The sequence below is a fragment of the Varroa destructor genome, unplaced genomic scaffold (assembly GCF_002443255.2).
Source record: "Varroa destructor unplaced genomic scaffold, Vdes_3.0 BEIS01000001.1, whole genome shotgun sequence".
In the NCBI taxonomy this organism is placed as follows: domain Eukaryota; kingdom Metazoa; phylum Arthropoda; class Arachnida; order Mesostigmata; family Varroidae; genus Varroa; species Varroa destructor.
Genome location: NW_019211454.1, coordinates 9,317,440 through 9,342,628, shown reverse-complemented (window position 1 = coordinate 9,342,628; position 25,189 = coordinate 9,317,440). Strand labels below are relative to the sequence as shown.

General features: G+C 40.6%; 1 protein-coding gene and 1 long non-coding RNA gene across 12 annotated transcripts; one reads left to right on the top strand and one right to left on the bottom strand.

The window, feature by feature from the left end:
• The first annotated feature begins 2,445 nt into the window (after positions 1 to 2,445).
• Positions 2,446 to 15,852, top strand: LOC111255569 (uncharacterized). Its single transcript, XR_002675553.2, has 2 exons — positions 2,446 to 2,543; positions 10,188 to 15,852. It is a non-coding gene; the product is annotated as an uncharacterized LOC111255569 (long non-coding RNA).
• Uqcc1 (Ubiquinol-cytochrome c reductase complex assembly factor 1) lies at positions 15,572 to 24,061 on the bottom strand. 11 transcript variants are annotated; one of them, XM_022817579.2, is made up of 8 exons: positions 21,928 to 22,378; positions 21,296 to 21,462; positions 19,120 to 19,290; positions 18,712 to 18,784; positions 17,949 to 18,006; positions 17,092 to 17,206; positions 16,643 to 16,723; positions 15,572 to 16,182 (listed from the first exon to the last, which is right to left on the bottom strand). In XM_022817579.2, the coding sequence occupies exons 3-8, from the start codon at positions 19,240 to 19,242 to the stop codon at positions 15,961 to 15,963; spliced, it is 672 nt and encodes a 223-aa protein (XP_022673314.1). In that variant the 5' UTR covers positions 19,243 to 19,290; positions 21,296 to 21,462; positions 21,928 to 22,378; the 3' UTR covers positions 15,572 to 15,960. The 11 variants fall into 11 exon arrangements, with proteins under 11 accessions (XP_022673314.1, XP_022673360.1, XP_022673331.1 ...); XM_022817625.2 differs by lacking the exons at positions 21,296 to 21,462; positions 21,928 to 22,378 and adding an exon at positions 23,915 to 24,061; XM_022817596.2 differs by lacking the exons at positions 21,296 to 21,462; positions 21,928 to 22,378 and adding an exon at positions 22,805 to 23,069.
• Positions 24,062 to 25,189: the final 1,128 nt, after the last annotated feature.

The following is a 25,189-nucleotide window of genomic DNA, read 5'->3' as shown; positions in this document are numbered from 1 at the left end:
TATATATATAACACAAAGCTTTGACGTATATTTACTTTGTTATAAACGTTTGTTCAGGCTTTTTGACATTAGCATTATTAAATGGACAGACACTTCGCTTAAGAGCGATCGAGGTTGAAGAAAAGCCAAAGCCAATTGTAAGAATAAGCATTTTACATTTGTCGTCCGCTTACACCAAGGGACAGTGCGAGAATGATAGATGCAGGGCCAGATTTACTTGGACTGGCATCAAATTTAAGGTACTCTCCCTTTATAGCCAAATAAATGAAGATAATAAAGACAATTTGTTAATTATTAGCTATTAGCAGACGAATAGTGCGTTCATCTGAGGTATTCCTAAATGCCTTATTGTAGAGCCTGGCTGTATTCTAATCCGTCAGTGTATATGATCCATTATGGTTTTAGCAGCTTAGTGCATGGCGTAACGTTATATTGTTTCAGGCACTTTTGCGGTTACGAGTACTCGTTAATTTTCTCTTTTCTATTATCAAGAACACTCCCTAACTATAATCTGGTAAAGTATATTATCGCTTTCGGGTCGCTCCCTCGTAAGATCATACGTTTATAGTCCAGCCAATTTTCATGGGCACTCTTATATAAAAAAAATCGGAACCCACGCTCCATTCCAGTTGCTGTATCAGAGGCACACATAGGTGATCACACGCTCGCACAGGAATTTATACAAATTAAGATCTTCTGTGAGCAAACGGGATGTATATGCATCCCGTTGCATATAAGGGAGCGAGAGAAGGGGATGGGAAAAATATGCCAAACATATACGGTACATCGTGTATGTGTGTGTGTGTGTGTGTCGAAGCTACGCGAATTTAGAAATTGTACCCAATGGAAAGACAGACATTTCAGCAGATTTTTCTCTTTTGTTTCTATAAAGCAGTTATGTTTCTATAAAATAACTGCGATTACAGCCTCAATTCGGTACTTATGCCGCTAGATAGCCATTAATTCTACTTAGCGATCGACAAATTTTTAATAACCGTCTGTCAAGATACACTGGCACTTTTTTAAGGTATAAACTTCGGGCTGACAGCAGAACAAAAGTGCTAAAGATACGAGGTCCGAGACGACGAAAAAGTTGTAAAAAACCTGGAAAAGACTCGAAAGGTCTCAGTTCAACTAATTATAGGAGATTATCTGGACGCCTGAATTGGTAATAAGAATTTTCGTCTTCAAAAGGCCTGTTAATTTCTGTAGGAAACAAAGTGGTGTCAAAAAAAGCTTTAAGAAAAGCTATGTCGACCAAGTCTAAAATATATTGTGGATTTTTCAATTTGCCTTACAAAAGTCTCGCTCGGATTTTTCAGAAACCGCACAATTTCTTCTTAAGTTAAAAAAATGGCGCGCTTTTTTTTTGTAAGCTACAGTTATTAAGTTTGCCATTTGTGTGTGAAAAGTAACGAATAAACGCATGCAGCAGAGCAAAGCAAATGTAGTTCTAACGTCTGTGTATTTTCACGTACCACACTGAACACTATACAGTGTACAGTGTACAGCATGTAAAGTGAAGACTGTTGTAAAGTGAAGTCCTTTTGTCGGGAAAGCGAACAGTGAGCAATGCGCAAGCCTGTTAACATTTCGGTGACCCTATATGATCATGACGAGGTTAACGTTATAATTTATTGAAGAAGCTATACGCTATCTCATCGTTTAATTCTTTGATGAAGGCTATGACTCTCCAACACTGTGCCTGTAGGCCGCGTCCTATTATCTGCCACATCAAGAGTTATGACAAAAACGGACAAGTTAAAGACATCTGTGCACTTAAAACATCGCATAAGTGGACATGTGCTTAATCTCTTCATGAGTCAAGCAATACTGCTCGTAATCTCACGGTACACGAAAGCAAACGTCGGTAATTTCCTAACGGAAAACGCTTCGGCTTAACGAAAAGTTAACGGTAGACATTATACATGTAGTTTTTTTTCTCAGTGCACCTAAACATTAGATGTAAGTGTTAGCATAATAACTAACCTTTACCCGGAGATTGTACTCACTGTATTTATGGCCTGTATGAATTTTAGTCAGCTTGCAATAGCACAAGAGCAGTCTTCCTATTGATGGTAAACAACGTGACCATAATCGGGAACATATTTAACTCGAACAAGCTCCTAACCGAACGGGAATTGTAACCTGTAGATTAAGCAGACGACCCAGTACCGTCATAGTTACAACTGCCAATAATGCTCAGCTGAGGCCATGCATGACAAGTATATAGATGCTAAAAAACAAAGTTTTATAGTCGTCCAAAAGGAAATTTGTCAGATTTTAGCGCTTTTCAGGTCCACCCAGTATTACAAAGCCTTTTATTCACCTAAGAATAGCATCTGCTTGATTATGTGGGAATATAGGAAAAACGTAAAAAAAAAAAAATACATTAATATATCGCATCTATCTTCGTTATTTAGTGAAGGATCTTCGTTTTCAAGTCTATTTTATGGCTGTGGAAATTTTTGAATGTTCTACAATAAGCGAATGGGTTCCATTACTGAGATCGTCGTTCGTGACACGGTCCTCATTGGAAGAAGGTGAGTTCTGGTGCCTATAAACGATCGAGCTTTAACAGAAACGTAAGAACAGATATATTTGGATGCTCTATGTGTTGTGTTTGATGTATTAAAGGTTTTGACCTGAGTCCATATTATAAGTCCCTATTCTCAAATACGTGTTGACAATAATTTCTACACTAAGCTTATGAGAGCCTGCTTAATTGGCTCGATGTCTGCACTGCACAGACTAAATAAAATGGAAACCAATATTTTTGGTATAGTGGCTCCCTTGACTTGATAAAGGGATTTACACTCGTAAGCGAGAAAGTGTCTGTACAATGAGAAGAAGACGAGCCAAGAGCGAAGAACCACACATATGAAGGTTGCGTAGTTACGAGGCCGACCGCACCACGTACCTCACGGTTTTGGCAGTAGTGAAGTCCAAAGCAATTTCATAACCTGAAGTTGTGGGACAATTCAAGCCAAAAATCAGCCTTTGTTCAAAGCAGTCATCAGCTATAGCTGCGAGAGCACGTAACGGTAACTGGCATGAGTACAAGTTGCCGATCGAGAGGATAGTCTCAAACCCACAGAATTGATCGGGCATGCTGGTGCAATATTTTCTCAGAGAGCGTCATTGTGTTTGGCATAGGCAACAATCTGTATCGCAATCGATCTGAAAAATTCTGCTCATAAACCTAGGTGCTTATAGCTAAACATAGCAGTAAATATAGATAAACGTAAAAAAAATTACACTTTTGTCGAGAGAAGAGCACGTTTGTTGATATCAGAGCTATTGAGACTGGATGAATGGAAGAGAATCGACTTGCGACCGTTTCCCAGTAAAATTATCAAGTCACCACTGTCAAGCTATTCAGCTACAGAATCGCGTAGGTAGCTCAGAGCGTGCCATTCAATGAAACAAGCAAACTATTCGTATTATACCTGTATATATCGATATTTTGAATAGATTTAGATATATCATCAAGTTATAGAGGAATTTGAATCAGTTAATTTAAGTTAGGTATCAAGTACTTAGATGCGCTTACGTACCATTATTGCGATAAAATGTCACTTCTCTTTTGCTAAACTTTCACGGGGTTTCATTGTACGAAAACTGTATTAACAGTCGATTATTTCTACAACTTGATTTTCTGCTACTTGCGAAAACATTACATTGATGGAGTACGGCATTGAAGTCCATCACGGCCTCTAAAATGTATAGTACTTCATCTTTGATGTTTTTAACCATGGATATTGAATGTTTGTTATTAACTATAGTTTAAGCGTTTGAAAATCGTCAAAGCATGGAACGAAAATTATGGATCAAAATTTGATCTAACTTAGAAAATAATTTTTGTTTCGGTTAACTTAATGATATATATACGATTTTGGAATCTCTGCTTAATTTACCAATGAGCCCCGTACGATGCAGCAGGCAAATTATATCTCAATATGGGGTTTCGATAAAGCTTTACGATGTTAAAACTGAGCTCGGCTGGCCTTTATTATTATAACGCCGCCCCTAGGAATGTGAGCGGCTTCTTTTCTAATGGTGTGAGTCAATTTTAGTTCACGTCCAAGTCAGATTCACTGTTACTACTTTACAATCACAATGAACATTTTATAAACCCAACAGCTGACTGTAAATATGCCCGTTTGGGTACGTATTGAGAGAAAAAACCTCTCTTACATTATATGACATTTCCCCTAGCGCGAGCATTCAAGGTTCCACTTAATAACCAAGCTCCTAGAGGATGCGCTAGTAGGGCTTACGGACAATGCCAGGAACTTAATATCCTCGTTTCCCTAGCTTCATTCCCATAGAAAGTATGCGAGCCTATACAGCCTTACAGGTGGACGTTTATTATTGCGAGGGGTAAACGTGCAACACATGTTTACTTACAGCCACTTCTTGCCCCAATCTCAAAAAAAAATTATATGACGACCTTGAGGACATTCCGTGTCGTCTTATCAATATAATACAGCAACATGTTCATGATATAAATCATAATTTCACGTAGAAATCTTTCATATTTCATTAGCACGTTCTTGACTTCACGCTGAAAACGACATCAATTATGACACGGGTGTTTTTCGACAACAGATGCACCTTAATGGCATCGTATTGTACATGGGAACTGCGCTCCATTATTGCCTCCTGTTGAGCATTCGCGGTGGGCAGATCTGTTCATTCTTTTGCGGGCCCCTTTTTAACAGATCATATATAACGAGAGCTAGGTTCGAACTCGTATACTGCAAGATGACACAAGTCCATGTGGTCTGGTTAGATTTCGCATTTTTAAATACACAGTAACACACTACGTTGCGACCCTATAATATTTACTTGGGAGCTTTCTGTCGTTGAAATTCTAAAGAGCCCTAAAGAAGTCGACTAGCGCGCATCGATTGTCGCCTCCCAATGTGTTCATTTGCCCCGTAATCAAACATCTCCCGGGAAATAAATAGTTAGAAATGTATGGGCCCGACTACGATTCAGCGCCAGGATTTAATGTCCTAGAGCACGACAGCTACTGACGGTAGACCCAGATGGCATGGTCACAGACGACGCATGCATGCATGCAGGCAGGTTGTTAATCTGCTATCAGTGTTCGAGAGGGCTCTGGCTAATCTGACCTGACTGTGCAGTGTTTGCACCTATCTGCCTCGACCGGTTCTAGGACTTACCTTGTTTTCCTTTTAATTCTTTGCCGCTTTGTACGCGATACATGCATTATTGAGAGATAATGGATACGCCAATGGTAAACGATGGGCCACTTGCTCGGAAACAGATAGCAATGCATATGAGCAACGACATGAATGAAAACGAGTTTGCCGTAAACTGAACGCTATTTATTACCGTATTTCTACGGCTTCTTCTGAGGACACAGGTTACATTCGATCGATTTAATTTATTTGATATTCCTGGTGAGGGTGCAGGTACCCGCATATGGCAGACGTGATGTTAGTGTAAACAACTTGATGCATTTGCAAAGAAAAGCGAAATTGGATCATGAAAGCTACGGCAGAACAAAGGACAGGATATCATGACAGTCCCTGATCGTTTGGTAGTTGTTTATCTACGTCCATATTGCTAAGTCATTTGTATTATTTACTAGAACTAACTTATAGAATAGCGAGGAAATCAATGTTCGCTGGGTCTACTAAAAAACACGTATGATGATAAAGTAGAAATCGGATGTTATCAACAAACTTTTTCAGAGCACAGATTTCATCTATAGGACCAGTCTTTTGATTGACATCCTTTTTCTGACGGCTGTACTCTACCCACATGTATTTCCGTTATCACCACGAACCAATTGTACTTACATTTCTAATTACCCGGTGACGCTATCGGCGCGGAGCTCCATGGCACAGTACGTGTATTCTTGGCCGTTCGAGACGGCGTGCGCTAGCGGCGTCGAGATAATTCCATTCTCCTGTTTTAAACCCGTTCTTTCAACACTACTCGTTGATGTAGACGGGAGACAGTCACCTTAGCCGTGATGACTGATGCGTTCCACCTCAGCTTCGCGCCGTGTCCCCTCCTGTTGATTGACACGATCCAGTCCCACGAATCTTCTGTGTCCACCCACTTCATCAAGCGATGATTTTACAAATTCGAAAAAATCGGTGAGATGGGCATCGAGCCATTTTGCCAGTCAGTCAACATTCCGGCATCAACAAGCGATTGTAACACGTTATAGCAGTAGAACCCGATACAACAACCAATGTAGTTAGCGGGTGCTAATTGCCACCGGCTTTCTGAAAACCTGCTGTACACTTAATCAACACATATCAGTTTAGACAGCCGTAAAACAACAATTTCCAGTCCTTTGCGGGTCTTCAAACAGCGGCGCCAATAAAACAGAAGTCATCGATTGACTAACCTTGGCCACCACGCAGTTTCCTCAATCATTGCCGCTCGACCACTGACAACTATAACCAGCTCTGTTATTGTTACTATGCATCTTCCCACCTTGCCGTTGTTTGCGGAATCTATTGCTGGCGCGGCTTGTGCATCAGCCAGAGAAATGCAAACTCAGCTGTCGCTGGACTTTGAATGAAGCTTGGCTTGGACCCGTCAACTCGATAGTGGCGCGGTGTTATGCGAGCGTGTGGAAGGTATACGACTAGTGGCGGTAGATGTCCAGCAAATGATAGTGGTAGTGCCAACTGTGGGTCGTCTGCTCTCTCAGGAGAACACAGGACGACACAGGAATAGCTAGTGTTGCCCAAAGACATTCGCAGGATGGCGATGGCTCGGAAGAGGGTAACGCTGTCGCTGCGGCTACGAAGGTCTGCTCTTCTCCTGCGAGCGGGGAAAGGGTAAGGACTCAAGGAGGGTAAGGGCAGGATGGGTCAGGAGTTTGATCGTGACTCAGCGCATGGAGGAGGCTGGCGTCGAGGTGGGCGCACGGGGATATGGGGAAATTCGAGAAAGGCGTCCGAGGGTGATTAAGGTTTGAATCGTGGCGCCACCAAACTACATAGGCAAATGATATGACAGTGAAGTTCGCGCACGAAAATAAGTAAAGATCCGGTGAACGATCTTCATAAGTGAAACAACAATCGAATAAGAATGGAATAGGCGGCAAAGGATTTTTCGAAGCTATGTATATGTTTCCTCTTGTCTTTGGTTCTACTACACGTCTGCAAGCCAACGAAGCACATGCTATTGATTACCCTTTATAATAAATGCATGTCAACTCAATTTGCTAATCCGATCTGCTTACCAGTGTGGTCGGGCAATCAGCTCGGATCCGCCTGATTACGGCAAACTGCGCATAAAATCGATATTTCAATAGGACTCGACCTATTTGAATGGAAATGCGCTCGCAAAATGCCAACTTTCGCAAACGCACACCAACAAAGACGAAATTGCCGCAAATAGCCAACATATTATCAAAAAGCAAATGAATAAAATGAGCGTTGCTTGCGCGAACGGAAAAGGAGTCGAAAATTAACCGTTTGAAGCTCGACACGCATTCACACCACCGTGTCGCCCAATGGGCACGCGACACCCCACACACATACACACGGGAACGCCCACGCCCGTGAATTCGTAACTTTGAAAACAACAACATCTACAGCAGCAGCAACTGCTGCGTCAACAGCTACAGTAACAAGCGGAGAAAACAACACTGACAGCTTTTAGTTTCTGACAGCTGAATGCTACCCGTCGCCGCCAGGAGTGATACGTCATCCGGTTCAGCAAAAGTTAGTCAGATCCGAGTGGTACCAGTTCAACATTAGCGGCAACGCAAGTGTGGTCCCGTCAAGCGCGTTAGATAATTGACATCAAAAGTCCTCCTAGGGGACGCCGACAAGGTGATTGTGTGCGGCACTGCTGCTGAGGTCAATGAAGTGTTCAAGGCGGCGATATGCTACACATCACCAACAGCAGGCACAACAGGCACAGATGCAAGAACTGCCCTAAAATCAGTCCAGAGTTATCTTTTTGTGGGAGACAGCAACTAAAGAGGCATGAATAGTCAGAATAATAATGGAATAATTTTCAACTATTACTTGAATAAACACTACCCACTATTGTTTAAGGATCTGGGGTCCCTTCTGTGGCCAGCTTCTCCAAGCAGCACCTCTCATACGAATACACCTCTGTGTTTATATGTGCGAATATGACAGGCGTAGCGATAGCCTATGCCTGGTCTGTAAGTGGAAACTGGGGCAAAGCAGCCGCGGGGCAAAGCGAAAATTAAATGAATAATGTTAACTTATGCTTGACACCGACGGGGAATTCAGTAACGGGCGCTATTGTAATCAAGTTGAAGGTTCACGCAACCATTTGGCGCGGCAAAAACTGGTTGCCGCTAGAGGTATGGATTCGGAAGAATGCTGAAGAAGAAGCAAAGGTTTATCAACATTGAACGACGATAATATTAAGGGCTAGTTCACTTGCTGCGCGTTCTCTATGGTCGCTTCAGTATAATAGAACTGTATGGGTATATATTATAGAAGGTAAAAACGCTGTTGCAATCGAGGGGGGTGGTAGCTTAGATTAAGCTGCCGTTACTGTTGTTTGCTAATAGGGAGGGTGGAAAAAGGCCTGGAGGCAATGCGAGGATAAGGGAAACTTGAGTGTAATAATGAAATGATTTAAGCCCGTTGAGGGTAATGCTTTTCCGAACTCGTGTGGGTGCCACATGTGCTTGTATGCTCTGTCGCATTTTTGGAATCGTCAAGGAACGAAGACGCTAATAAAGAACATGTATATATATTAAATTAATCTCGGCTCAGCATAGACGCCTGTAGGTTGTGTACGCACCAACAGTTATCCCTTTTCGATCTAACCTATGATGCTCTCACAATGATTTCATCAGCTTGTCCTACTATAAGTGAACTTGATTGCACGAGCTCTAGTATATTCCAGCTAGCCTAACTTTAGACCTACACCTTTCTATAAACTGAGTTGAGTTCTATTAGATTTTGCAGCAGCGACTCGTTGCAGCTATCTGATAACAGTAGTTCTATAAAAGCCTATTCGGTTCATTAATTTATAAGCAGTATTTGCTTCATTGCAGTTAACGCAGTTGCACGTACTATTTTCGCATTGATATGATCGAATAAACTTGCTACCATGCCACAGTTTATACCCAATCTAAAATCCTGTTATGTTATTCTTTTAACCTGATCTCATTAACTTCGTGTATTCGTTCTACTATATTACGCTGTTTTAACGATTGGCTATCCAGTTAAAAAATTTTCGCTCCCTATTAGAATGTCCTAGTAACCTCCAATTAACCCCCCTAACTGACTGCATGTATCCTTCTACTTGAAGAAATAACTTGGCTCGATTTGAAAATTACCAATATCAAATTTAAGCTCAGTTTAATCTACTTATACATGTAAAGTTAAATTACGACCGTACATGCTCCGAGAATTTGAGCTCTTTCTTAAATTAAATCCTATACTTTTTACAGTTATTCTTTGCGTTAGAACGTTGCCGTGCTGTTGATAGCCTGTAATCTATTTAGTTCCTTCGTTCTAATTAATCTGATTTCCAACTTGCATGTCGACACGTTTCATTAGTTAAAAATAACTTCAGACGCTTTTAGATTTCACTAGCATATACGTATCTAAACTTGCATTTTCTATAGATCGAGAGAAAACAGTTTTTCGATATAATTTTTACTAAAATCGTTAATAAAAAAAATTAACTTGTCCAAGCTATCATTGTATCTCATGCGAAAAACAGACTCTTCCGGCAAGATCCTCCCCGCCGTTTACTTCACCTTATTAGCTCAGAAAAAAAACCTGTTCACAGCAATCTCCCCCCGGGGCGATCCAGGATCGGGAAAACAGACACACAAACGCAGTTTTAGTAACCTAATATATAGATGTTTTTAAAGAGGGAAGGAGAGGACGAGGAACTTACGTAAATATTCCCAATATAAGTTGATTTGCGTGGTAGCAGGCTCGATCACGCAGATTCCCGGCAGAAAAAATTGTTCAACTTGACAATCATCATCAGATCGCCGAATAACGTATTAGTCAGCTGTATTTATATGTCAACACAACGAAATTCATTATACGAGCTGGAAACTTTTGGAGAAGGCTTTAGAATGAAGGTTAAATAAGGACGATCACCTAATCATAACCTTATAGTGAACCTGCTCAACGGAATCTTCACCACCAGCAATTTATATTATTTTCTTTCGGCAGTGCAGGGTTGAGAGAAATTCGGTGTATTGAAGAAGGCCTCAAGATGACCTCGGTATCAGATTTCGCTTTCGGCCTGCTTCACAGGGGATCGCCCCAATCGCGAGACTGTTAATGCTGCTCATCTGGTTTGTGGCGACGAGTTCATTGCCCTGGGATAAGTCTGTAGTCACGCTTCGACTGGAATAATCTTATTAAAGGTTGTCTTGTTATACCACCGCACTAACTATCTCTTAGGTGGATGCGCATTCACCAACATCGAAAACGCATTGGATTTATCCTAGACGAATAGATGTTTGTGTATCGACTCCGATCTCTGCATGTAATCAAATTTTTGCTCTAACTAACTTTTAAAAACATAACTAAAACTGAGAAAAAATATCTATATTTAATTCAAAGGCTTACTTGCAGTTAATGCTCAGGGTTAGATCGCTATCTTGACACAGACGATGCTTCACCATTTAAAACAAATCTGTACATCTTTCCTTATGTAGCAAAGGGACGCGACGTCTTGAAGACTTCAACAAACGAAAATATTGCTACACAGACACTTTTAACACGACTGCAGCTTTAATAAACTAGTAGTGATCATTATCTGTTTACGCTTTTGGCAGGCGTATGTACAGGTTAAAAATAAAATTATATAGTAATAGTTTAAAATAAATATAATAAGATATGAAATCAAATCCCGGTAAACATAGGGAGGCTACGAGAGATGCTTTCGTTCGCCACGGCTACGTGTGTCGACAAATTAGCCTTGTCATTCAAGAGTTGATAAAAAGAATAAGCGAAATAACGCAAAGAGTCCCTAATTTTTTCATGGGATAGCATAAGAAGATGGACCTGAACTTCTTTACTCTACAGTGACACCAGCCTACGTATCTCCGACGAGAGAAGATCACCATAACGAAATAGAAAATGTAACGGCTAGTAATTCCTTCTGCTTCGTCTGCAACCCTACTGTGACTACACTACTCCATAACCAGATCTAGAGGAACCTGTCACAAGTGCCCTTATGGTTTCATGCTATCTAGTAGCATAATAACGCAATTATGTTTGAATGAGCAGTGTTTAAATGAAATGTCATTAGGCTGACGCAACTTACATGTTTTAATTTCTCGTCTGGTTAGGTATTCCATCAGAAGGCTTACAAAAGGAAGTGTGTCCATTCCCAGATACGAACCTAGACCACCGCGTGTTCCTCAAGATGGACGCAACCTGTATTCGGGTAGCGTCGGCGCGGAGCTATCAAGTGTCAACAAATATCTTCAGGTTCAACAGGCAACCCTCTAATCTTTAAATCTAATCAAATGTTTTTTCCGTCTATATCGAACCGCTACATGTACACCGCTGATCGTGTATATGACATACTCAATCGTTTCAAATAATGCCTTAATCGTTGCAACCTGGACTTGGGCAAGTTGTGCCGTTTGTATCAATCAATGAATTATCAATGTTTTGACTGACCTTTATAACTGCGAGGTTGATCAAGCTGAGAAGAATGTTATAATCTCTTGAAGGTACTGATATGCCTTCGTTGCGTTAAGGCCACTTCATTTTATCGTCAGTCGTGAGAATGTCAGCTGCTTTACGATTTTATTCGATGACTATCTTGCGCCAATCGTGGCACCTTCTTGTAATTGGAAACTTGCGTAATATATTTCGTGTACATGTCTAAATCTGAGCTTCCGACGTGCGCAAAAGACTGATGCATTGCACCAGCCTCAATGCCGCATCATCCACCACTAGACCTATAAGAGGTATTAAGTGGACAGTAAATATTAATTGCTATGGAAAGACATTTGTTTGCAGAAGGTGCCGAATGACAGACAGAGGTGCAATTTGCTAATCGAAAGATTCAAGGTGCTTCCAAAAGTAGCTAGTTGTCTTTAGAGGCTTGCATGCGTACAAAATATAAGTCATATGGCGCTTGCTAATAAGTAGATTCATTTCCTTTGAAGGATCGTCACTATTTACGTGACGCCGAATCACGTATGCCACTAGAACGGTCCTAGTCACATAAATGTTCCAAATTTTACGTCCGTTAGGTGTTGCTTCAAGCGGCTGGTTCTTAGCACGAAACGGAGTGTGTCTATGTTCGGATTAGCAGTTAAAGCGTTAGCTATAACAATGGCTTCAGTAATGCGAACATTCAATCGGCATCATTTGACCCAATGTCGAGCGCAGCATGAAAAATAAACTTAGAAGCCATTTTCTATATTATTATTCAGATTATTGTTATAAATAAATCTGTTACCGAAGTATACCTATCTGTAACGAGCCTGTACAGGGTTTCATGTCCCTCGATCTTCCGATACCCTTAGGCGCGAAAAACCCTGCCAATTGATCATGCTTAATCATTTCTAACCCATTTGCATTGAATTCCCAAAGCGTCCTTTTCTAAATAAGACTATAATCTTCGCTTCTCCTGCGCTGCATGAGCGTATCTGACGTGATAATTTGTCATAACAATAATAATGATACCCGGTTATTTGCCGGCGGCATACACTTCTAGGTCGTGCTTCCATAAAAAGTCCGACGGTCCACCGCAAACTAACAAAGTATACTCTGCCACCCTTCGGATCGTTGGAGAGGATCGCGATCCATGAATACTTTCAGGGGCTGCGTTGTAAACAAGCGGTCCTAAGCTTCAGCAGGACGGAATTGCCTTCGTTATACACCCTTTATCTTTGCTTGGATTTCAAATGATCCACCAAGTAGTCGATGTCATTTATGCTCATAGTTTCTCGGCCGTACATACTGAGGTCACGCGATTGTTGATCCCAGCTTTGCAACATTTTGCAGTTTGTCTGTAAACTACACGAGCGCGTCGTCGTTCATTGCAACATGAATGTCCATAAGAATAGTAAGGATAATTATGACAATAACGCCGATACTGAGGGCGGCAAACACTTTCGATCGTTTGCACTTGCTAACAACATCCGCCGCAACAACAACTGCGACAATTGCAAGAACAAAGGGAAGTGCCACGACATAATAAATGAGCCGGTACTCCCTTGAAGACGCGAGTTTGGTCGACCCTAATGTTTTTGCTTTTGCCTCGGACTCAGCCCCTTCTGCCTTCATAATGCGACACGCGAACTGGCGATTAGTTGATAAATACCTCGGTGAATGCGGGCTTGTATGTGCCTACCTGTACAAATCTGTAGCCGCGTTGCTAAAGCTTCCGTCTGTCTGTCTGTCTATCTATGAGCTAGCCCTGAGATTATCCTCGGATCACGGTTTCCTCATGAACTTGCAACCGGAATAATTTACGGGTGGCGTCGGTGGCATATCTTTACGTGATCTCTGTATTGATATCAGCCATCAGCAGTTAGATAAGAAAATTCAAAATCATTTGAATGACAAATTTTACAGGCCGAAGTCTGTTTAAACGACATGAACGAGAGAAAGTGCCAGTTACTCTTAGGCGGTTTCGTTCCGTCAGTACGACAATGAAAATTATAATGCAGCTTTATCGTGGTGGGTTGAATATACTCAAGTAATTATACGAGTTAGAGTTAGGGCTTCTAGAAACTGTCATGTCAGTATAGGACGTAGAATAGCTGCGTTTGTAAAATTTGGCAGAAGAGAAGGAAAATCGGATTTCTGTGGGTGTTTTGAAAGAAAAGCGAATGCACAATATTTTTCTTCCTGTCCAACAATTAATCGATCTTACGAAACGGTCCGAAATCAACTCTTACAAGCAACGCAGACAAACTTACCTAAATAATCGATCCTCATCAAAGCCTCTAATCCTAGAACATACGCAGACAAGTACTATTAGATACCGGTAATAGATATGGAAATAGAGACTCGGAAGCTAATCAAACCGAACAATATGATACAAACAGAGCTGAATTTTCATACAGCCAGAGCTACTTTTTTCTAGTGAAATGTCGCTTTACGGCTGATGTATGCAAATCGCTATACGGCACTCAATAGAGTGTAAAGAGAAATAAACGAATGAATGTTTAATTCAGAATCAATAAAACCCCCGACTGTTTTATTTCATCGACCCTGATAGTAATAGAGTTGCCTTAAAAAAAGACCTAAAAGATGCTAATGGCGTAATTACTGCTGTGGCTTAGCCAGTTAAGAGACGGCACGTTGATGCTAGGTCCGAGCCCTTGGCAGTTCGGATCCTTGAACATGGAAGTATACGCAGCATGTATGTCAAAAGAGCAAGTTAAAACGTTGGCATATTTGAGTTGCCCACATCGTCTATAGCGCCATTTTGTTTACACGTTCAGAACGCTCTAATTGATAAATTAAGAAATACTTCGAATAATAATAGTTCGTCATTCTTAGTGAAATCAATCTTTGATTTTAGTTTTTCGAAATGGACTCCATTGAAAATGAAAGCGAATTACTGGCATGAACTCCTAGCGAAGGGCTATATTTTAAATATTTGATACACAAGCTAAGACAAAAAAAAAAGCAATGCTAACTGGTGAAATTTTTCGAGAAAGAAAGGGATAGTATTCCAGGTTTTTGGTAATTCTTGCTGGACGTGAGGAAAATAAGTTAGGATAAGTTTAGAGATAGTTGGAATTTATGTACCCAAAGTGTATCAACAAGAACTTGAAGTGAGCTTTAAAGTGGAGCCAAAAGGGGTAGAGGGAAATAGCTCGTAGGATATTATTTTGCATATAATATAGAAAAAGATTCGTGACAGCTGGTAGAGTTTCAGCCTGGAAGGTCTTGCGCCTTTTATTTTGATGATTTTTCCAATGCTTTTTCAACGAAGTGTTTTGTTGGTTTTTAGGGCGGGTTTTAACTTATTTAGTTTATTCATTTAGTCGCAAAGAATATTTGAATGCTATATATTGGAAAGTGGTTTGTCGGTTAAACTTTACAAAAAAGACTTTATGGACTGATAGGGGATTATCTATAATGGGAGGACGGAGTAACTGGTTTAAAATATTTGGACAACTGGAACAAAGTAATGATAACTACAACAGAAGTTTTATGTGATTAATCACTGAAATAGGGTTATTTGTGCCAAAATGACATAGTCGCTGAGGCAATGTAATCTCACGTACATCAAGACAATATAATGGCTGGACCAATTACTGGAAAATAAAATTACAGTCATGGACTAAGTGCAACAGAATGTTTGTTCGAGAGTAACGCCAATCAAATTCGTTGATACTGTGACAAATGAAATTTGTACGCAGGCATAATGAAAATGCTTGTACATCTAACACGAAGTATCATAGTACAAGCTGCATTTTCTCGTAACAAAAAAATACAGGTAGATAATATGCATAATATTAAAATACTAAAAAATGTCACTAGCTCATTTGACGGGTCACTTAAGCAACGATTGGCCTGTGGAATAAAGGCGAAGCTAAGGCATCCCATATTAAATTTATTAAAATGTATTAATTATATATTAAAAATATTTTTAATTTATTGCAATAGTAAAAGGACATATGAATATTATTAAAGGATTTGTACAGGTCCTGCCTGTGTCGGGACTTTTACATCATATAATAATAACAATAGAGTATCCTAAGCATTTGTTTTCAGGAAATTAAACATTTATAATATCTGAAAACAAAGTAGTTGTCGAAGCCAATAAAGTCAAGCAACAACTATACATATTGCATTCGTTGTGCATGAATATCTGTACAAGTTGGCATAAAAATTCCCTTACCATTTTTAACAAAACATCGCTACAGTTATTACTTTTAAATTCTAGTTTTTTTATTTTTTCAGCACGTCCCCCGCAGTGGTATCGTTAATGTTCCCGGCGGACTTGATTCTATCGCTACGACATTGTGGCAGCTCTTATCGACTCTTCAAGCGGCTTCCATTCTAAATTGCCTTCCTTAATAAAAAGTTCATGTGGAAGACTGTCAAGATAGGCCACGTTACGGCGAACATAGTGAACAAGTGTCCGTATCTGTTTGAAATCCTGCAGGTCCGGATCACATGTAAGCAGGACACGCCATAACGATCCCGCTAATGCCTGATCGTCCCTGTTCAGACCCTGAAATTAATGAGAAACAGATGCAAATCAGAATAACAAAAACGTATACGATAGTTAAATGCAAGCAAAGTTTAGTAAGCCTATTGTTAAACTTATTGTCAAATATGTCTTTTATATTCAATAACAGAGTCCCTTGTAGTCGTAACGAACGCGCAGCTTCTAAGACTACCTCATTCCAGTTGCCTCCCAAGTGGATGTCATAGTTTCTATTTTGTTAAAAATACTATATCTATTTCCATAGTAAATCCCAATAGGGAACACATATGTACACAGAGTGAGGCAAGAGTTACTTGACTCATATACATGTATTACTACTTTTACTAAACAAGCAGAATGTGTCATAACAATATTATTAAACGATTATACGCCATAAGACCAACTGACCAATAAGCACCATATCATTGCAGTTTCAATGTCATATGGTTCGAAAAAAACGTATCAGGTTTGGGGATTGTCTTACCTCATCGTAGATGCAGAGTGCAGCATAGAAGTGTTCACTAAGGTCGTTTACACACTGGTTCTTGATGGATGCCGAAATTCTCTGCAAAAAAAGGTTATCGTGGGCCGAACAAAAAAGGAGTATTTCTGAAAATCTTGAACTGGTCATGAGCACTGTCACCGATAACAAGTATTATACAGGAAAATCGGCAACGATCATGGACGAGCTAAATCGTACCTCTATTTGCAATTGCCATGATACGAACTAACAATCCGCCTTTTGTTTTAAAGTAAAATAAAGCTGCGTATTTCGGTACACAAAAAAGTTAAGACAGTTTTTTAATAATAAAATTGTATAAGGTCAAAAGGAACTTAAATAGTGCTCATTCAAAAAAGTTCAGAAACTTCCGACACCAACAAATAGAGGGTGTCAAATGCTGAATGATCACTGTGCAAAATCAGCAAACGTACCGCCAGTTTCTTTAATCGGACATCCGAATCTCGCCAAAGATTTTTCACAATTTCATTTCGGAGGTAACTACCGCGATAGCTATTTGTGTCCGCCATAGCTCTTATTAACGTCATCCTGAAAAAAATTAAGACAAAAATGTGTCAATTGAACTCCGCCAAAGTTCGCTAATCCGTTTTTACTTTTTATGTTGCTGGTTAAATAAGCCTTCGCCCTTGGAACAACCCTCGAATGCCAAATGGAATCCCCTGTGCATTCTAGCTCCCGAGTCTCTTGGAGTCTACGACTGAAATCATAGGGTGCCGATGCTACAGGGCCAAGTGTGCCTCCCTGCGTATGTGTATGCTATTAATTCAAACGATTAGCCGACACGATACTTTTACATGGTTAGATGTTCCATTTTTTGAAAGAAGCCTACCCGTCCTTTTTTGTATCAGGATGCATTTAGCTTGATTGATTCTAAGACTAGATGAACATTGATTCATTTTGAGATATTATAGATGATATACATAACAGAATTTGGTGAAGGACAACTGTAAATATAGTTTTTTCTTTTTCATATTTAATCATCTGAAGCGGCAGGCACTGCGAAATCTAAAAAACAGCCCAAACGATAAAAGTTAAATATTTCGTTTTTGTTGTAAAAAGTAGTACCGTTCTAATAAGATCAGCTTTTATTTGTATTGCATAGAGATAAACTGACGCGAAGCCACTCATATTTCCATACTCACTGAAGTATTTATATCGGTAGCAGTAAATAAACATTTAAACATAAACATCATTAGCACCCTTCCCTGAAAAAACCATTTCATCAGTGATGCTCTTGTCTTATTTGTATACTTTGTATTCCTTTTCATACCATACATGCAGCTCCGTGACGTAAAACCACGACAGAAATGTGTCCTGTAGCTTGAAATCTGGAAGAAAATCAGAAGTGTAAGTCAAGAACGAGTTATAGGACTTATGCGGGTACTTGGTGCTGATGTGGCTGCCCCCTTGTAGCTGGGAACAAAAGCGAACTTAATATACTGTTATACTCTTTTTGTGTACATTATATCAGTAGCAATTAGTAGTAAAAGAATAGCTAAAAGTGAGTTAATCTAGAGATTAAGTTCAAGCAAAGTGAAATACGGTATGAAAGCACGTACCGAGAAGAAGTCAACTTATTAACATACAGATGCCACAAGCCATTTCCACTTAATAAACGAATCAAGTTAGTTAATTCAACAAAAAAACAAACGCGGGGGAGCATTGCGGGTCGCATCTACTAATCTGAAAATTTACCGTTAAAAGAAAAGCCTTGAGAAACTATAATTAGGTTTCAAAGATAGCCGTTGAATAAATTACATTAGAGACAGTGCGCGACTAGAAAGGCTTAAGATTTCCTAAAATATTATGTATTTTATTTCTATAAGTGACCTATCATCCCAAGCACTGGATCGATAAACTTTTTTTATGCTTGTTAAGCTTTGCACCCAACATTTTGCGGCGCTTGATTAACCTGCGGAGCTCCCTTCAAATGAAACGTATATCAGTAAAGCAGAAATCAAATTTATTTTTAAGTTAATTTAAGGTAATTTTAATTTAACACAGCTGTAAACAAGCAGCAATTGGACACTCACGTTTGAACCATAACTCTATGTTGACTTTATCTACGGTCGCCTCATAGATGAATATGCTTCCTTCCGTTAGTAGCTGCAATAAAAAATGCCATCCCTAGCAAGTTTCGTTTGTACAGAATAAGTAGACATTATAAAAAGAACAAATCTTACAAAAATTTGTTAAATTTTTAACAAAAATAATTGGATCGTATGATGTAACGAGCGATTTCGACGATCAATGGAACAAAATCAATGTTAACAAAGCAAACAGCGTTTTGCTTTCTAATTTACTAAGGAGTGGGTTTATCACTTCCCTAAGAAAACTAGCTTTCTATACCCCTTACTGCAAGGACCTGGTTTATATAAAATGTAACAAGTTAAGTTCGACTTACGTTGATTTCACAATAAAAACCATCTTGATGAACTCACCGGCTGTTCTTTAAATGCAAATCTGAGTTTATGCTTTATTCTGTCCTTCAGTGGAAGTTTAGCGCCTGACAAGGACGACATCTGCCGACAAGCGACTGATAGAGCGCCTCGAGCAAAAAACATCACTGCAACGTGAAGCAGGTTTAGCGACAGTCCCAAAGCAACAATCACCTGTTGAAAAAAATAATCAAAATATTGGTCTCACATGTGCAGAAACTATTGCAATGAAATTGCAGTGACGAACTTTATATTTATATATATAAAAGCCTAATCAAATCATTCCAGTCTTCGAGGCTAGTTACACGGGATTAAAGCAAGACATTTTCAAGCAGTTTTGTATTTCAGTAATCGCAAACGTGATACCTTGGTGTAATTGGACTTCACCCGCTCCAGCATTGATTTTACGTGCTAATATCCCGTACTATGTACAACCAACGGGTTCTATCTCGACATCTAACACAGCTGTTAATTTGTCATCGCTAAACAACTAAGTGATGGAGCACAACTGGTTTAAGTGATTTCTGTTGATTTTATAAAGTGTCGAAATAGAAGGGAAAACGGATACAACCGAGGAGGTGAAAACACTGATTAGCAGATTACTGTATCGACGCAGTACAGCTACGCATTGTGATACTAATGAAATGTTTCATGATTCCCATCATGCAGTCGCCAACGCGGTTAGGACGATGAGGAAGAATATCCCGCGGTCATCGCATAAAATCGGTAACAAGTATCGAAAAAGGTGTGTAGCAAGAAAACTGTGTGATTACTCACGAACTTCAAAAAAAAGTTAATTTCCTATATTTCTGTAGCAGCTAAAAGAGCATGGACGCTTCGCTATTAACTCGAAGATGCTGGCTTTGAGGATCATCAATCTGTCAGAGAATTGTACTTCTACAGAACATGCTGGTCCTCATTGGGTAAACCATGTAGAAAATTGGGTCGTCGAGAATCGGAAAAAGTCTGTTTCGTAGATGCACCTTATCTTGAAACGCCCATCATGCCTTCAGAGATGTTTGCAAACGATCCGATTTCTGCCGAAAGTTAAACATTTATCAAAAGGTTATGATGTGGTCTATGATTGCTGACGATTCGCACAGAGAATACTAAAGCAGCAGAATTATGCTGAGATTATCGAAAGAAAGATGTTGCCTCAGGCGGTCGCTACGTCTTTTCGCACGATACGGCACCTTGTTAGAGGGCTTGCTGTATATCTAGGCAATTTATTGCCTATGTTTTGTGGCTCCCGTGGCCTGCTTATTCGGCATAGCTCAATCCCACAGAGAAATTCTGGAGAATCGTAATATCGCAGATTCGGGAAAAAAGGGAAATAACAAATGCTCCAAATTTCCGTGAAAAGTCACTAATCTGTAACAAGAGGGTCCACTCATAGCTGCGACAGCGAAACACTGCATCGGAAGTTTGTCTTGAAGAGTGGCGGCGCTTATCGATGCAAGAAGCAAGCGCTCCGTGGAGGGATTCATCAGCAGCTTGCATGGTTTCCTTATCGACATGTTGTGGGGCGCGCGTGTACAGTAGGATAAAGCGGCTTTCCTAAGCCAAAAAAAAAAAACTTGAGAATGTCTCGCTTTGACTCTGCACAATCGGCCATTGAAACATGAAAATATTTGTTTGATCACCGACTGTAACTAACTAGGTAAAGGCATTACTCAAGGCATATTATACACAACAAACCATGCAGCTCCATCGCTTCGTACAAGATGTTTTGTGCTAGATCTATAAATTTATAGGAAACCTTCCAATCAGGAGATACGAACGTGTCGAACATGTCTAAATACATAGGTACGACGTTGTATATTCCAACATTATCAACAAGTCAACATAGTTGACTTAAGTTCTCTGTTGCAAAAGGCAGTCATTACATCTCAGAGGGAACACACACCGCTGGCGCTGTTAACAGATCGTCAATGGACGCTGAAATGGATAGTCACTCGCTCTTGGATCCCCAGAGGCATACCGCTTCATTTTCCAATGGCTGTTGAAATAATTAAAACTGGTGTTGTCGACACGACTTGGAACCAGGCGTACAACGCTTCTGTGTTGGGAAAACAATTTTTTTGCTAAGCCAAGATCATAATCCTGGGTTATCTAGTGTGCTCTAATGACTAGCTGATTATGTGAAAGGTAATAGAAATGCCACTCAATCAAAATCTACCTGTTATCGCTATTCGCCATGTCCTGCATATCCCGCCACATCACATGTGTATGTTACACGATCCGTATGATGGCGGCAAGATAGAAATATATACCCACCCAAGTTTTTCATATTGTCCGCATTTTGCTATATTTTGAAATCGTACTATCGTTGTATTTATCTGAAATCTTTAAATACCTTCTAATTTTAAAAAAAATTTGAAAAAGTTCTTCGAGAAGCGCACTGAATAAAGGTACCATCTCTAGATAAAATATTTACTTAGTAACGAGACATATATTGCACACCCGATAGAGCTCGTGTTAATCAATTGTAGTCTGGTTTGAAGTTTCTATAGTAGGAAACACAGTTTAAGTCAAATAGGGTAGTAACAGCATGACAAGTAGGATTAAATAATGAAATAAAAAATAAACTATAGTCGATTGCTTATTGCATAAGCACGTATCCTTCCGAAGGTTTTTTATAACATGCATGAGGCATAATACATCATGATAAATTCGTGAGTATGCAGGACTCATCCCAGATCAAAACAAAAACGAAACGCTTCTCTAGCTATACAGTCAAAGGGAGAAAGCGCCTGTCCTTTTTTAACTTGCTCCAGTGCAATCTAGTCCATTTGTTTAAATTGCACAAACCGTATCTAAACTTCACGTTGTTTTACGGATGTACTGCTGACTGTACGTTGGTCTCATACGAGCAACCTTCGTAATGGCTAAAGTTACTTGCCACCTTCCAAGAAAAACGTAAAGTTACATGTTGCAGACAAGCGAATTTTGACCCGTGCACTAAAGGGCACAAGTAGTACGACACGAACACATTCTACAACCATAACAACAACACGTTTTTCGCTTGCTAGCGCACTCTACCGTTCTCCTTGGTTTTAGCCTGCGCTAATTTCATGCGCGACGATAATAACACCACCGACACTATGTACCCGTAGTAACTCAAACTTGTCCGGGACTGGCGTTTACTTCGAGTCGGCCTCGCTTAACCTGATTCAAACTGTTTATTAATTCATAAAACCCAACATTATGCTAACGTAGTGCACCCTTCATAGCCAATGAAACAACGTCGTTTGTATTTCCCGGCATCATGTCGTCTGCTAGCACTAGCAGCTACTGTTTTGTTTAGTGATGACAAACAGGCGAGTGGCTTTCTCTATCGACGAAATCAACGTTTCCGTAATAACTGCTTATAATTGCAGGCAGAATTTCGTATCCGAATATATCTATAGCCAAAAAATTAATATATAGGCCGCAAATTAAAAACAGCAATCTGCCCAAACCCCTGTATGTTTTTGATGCCGTCAATATGATTTAGAAACGCAGCTTACAGCATTACAATAACAGGTAAGGACTATGATCATCGCCGAAATAACGATAAAGATATCAAGTAAATGAATTCGCGCAGCTACTATTATCATTACCTAGTAGGAACAAGAAAAGGGAGAGGTATCACGAAGGAGAGGACTACTCCATTAACCAAGTGAAGTGTCTATGTCTGGATTCGAACCTAGACCACCGCGTATCCCAGCAGGCAAATTATCGCATTAAACCGAGGTAAACTATCAAGGGAAGCGTATTTCTAACCACGGATTGCACGTCTGTACTTTGGTCCCTCTATCTGCACTAATTCTTGCTTCTCGTAAACTTGCAAATTTCCCGTTGCCGCGGCAGCCTCTCTGCCGTCACCCTTCTCTACGAATATCACCAGCAATAGTTCAAACGATAGAGCAGAGCGTAAGACGGTCGATGCAGTATCTACAACAATAACAACATTAGTTAAAGGCTGACTACTCGCTGGCGCCTGCAACTGCAGCTGGCTACAACCACAACTACTCCGTGAGCTGATATGGTACAGCGGTTATTTGGGGAGAAGTTGGACAGGGTGGGAGTGGAATTAAGCAAAAAAGCAATCGAACCAGTATAGAAATAGGAATCTTTTCGTGCTGCATCCGCGAACATCTCCGATAAACGGGGAGTCTGGAGCTACTTTTCGCTTTACGTACTCATCTTTGGCCTTTTATACATTATTGTGTTGATCTCGTTTGTTGATCACCATAATCATCACGGGCTGCTGCTGCTGTTGTTTATGTGAGTCGAGCTGGTTTGGCCTTGTTGATGTCGTTGCCTGCTGGGCACCAACGAGTAGTTTTCCCATTTGGTTAACGCGGATGCTATAGTAGGGTCGCTGGTTGGGTAGGCGACCAAAACGCAGCCCCCAAATAGTTTATATGCAACTCACAATGGTGGAGAAGAACGTCGAACAAAGGATACAGATAAAATAAGCGAAAGTTGTTATCATTTGTTGCTGCGCTGGATGTCTGTCCATCGATAACTTTCGGAAGCTATCACTCCGTCCTGTTCGAGCTGCTGTTTTACTCTATTGACTTTTCACGGTGCTCGTAGACCCCTGAATCTCTTATGATCCTCGATATAAAAACGTGTTGACCTGTTAATGGAGTGGAGTTCAGCTGCTGTTTCTGATAAAGACATTGGAGTGCCCATTGCTATTACTACCGGTTTACAGTAATGGCTGCCGTGCTGTGATAAGTAATATTGGGGTTGTTCCGTTGAGGCCGTTTGAGCTGTTGCTTCTTCCGCTAATGTCGACGGCGCTTACCAGTAGTCGTCGCTGTCGACGCCATCGGCGCTGTTCTTGCTGATACTGCGTTGCGTTACGCTGCGCTGCGGGCAGAAGAAGCCGATCGCGCTGGTCAACGCGCCGTTCTCAGTGTTGCGGTCGTTGTTACTGGTGCTATAGTGTGAGCGTCTCGATCACCACAGATGTTATGTCGCTGGCGTTCGTAACAGTGCGTACTAGCTCACTGACTTACTGAGTGAGCGGCTGGGTGGCTGACTGGTTAATCCCCATTTTGTTCGTAGTCGCCAAAACATCGTTGCCACTGCTGCTGGCGGCCAGAGCTGTCGCCTTCCTGCTTCTAGCGACAGCTGTCGCCTTCGCCAGTACCAGCAGTCCTAGTGCCACTACCGATTGACCTCTTATTTTTACCAGAGGTGGCCCTTGTTCTGGGGCCCTTGAATTTGTCGTCGTCATAGTGGCCAACGTTGAGTTTACAGCTGCCGCTGATCTGCGCTATTAGTCGCCTGACGTTAGCAGTTGTTGATTACGATGAGAAAGCGCTGGTCATATCGTCGCCGTTGGTGGTTTTTGTAGAGTGCGTTGAATGGAAGTGCGTTTTTGTCGTCGTCGACTGTGGTTAGACGCGGCTATTGTTATTTACAGTGTGCAAGGCCAAGTGGAGGTCACCAAAGAATCGATCAGGGGTCGCTTGCTTTGCGAGATTAGCAAGGAAACATTCGATAGGAAAGAAGATAATTCGCTTGTAGTTGTTGTTAAAATTCTATGAACAAGTAAAATTTTCCCCTGGTAGTGTTGTAGGAATTTTGAAGAGATCAGTTTTACTTCGTCGTAAGCAGTCGAGACAGCCGACAAGCACATACGCAGCAAAGATATTGAGAAGGAACTGAGTAAAGGATAAAGGAAACATGGAATAAATTGACAACGATAAACCAGAAAATAGAGGGAAAGCTGCGTGTTCCAAAAAATCAGGATATTGTGTAAATGAACAATTCTTGTCAGATCATACCTACTTGTAAAGTGTGTGAAGCTGCTATCAGAGGTGGACGAGTGTGCGAAGACGGCATGCAAACCAAGCCAAAGCTCCGAGACCTCATTACTAAAACTAACAACAATACCAACGACAGCTAAGACATCATCACCGACATATAAGCCGATTTACTACCTGTTAAAAGGCGACGGAACAACGACTCATAGACCCACGGTATAATATGGTCGCGGTTGACAACAGCAGCCATTACCACAGTAGCGGGCCACAGAAGACTGGTGGGGCCGTAGTTGTGGACGGCCGTTCAT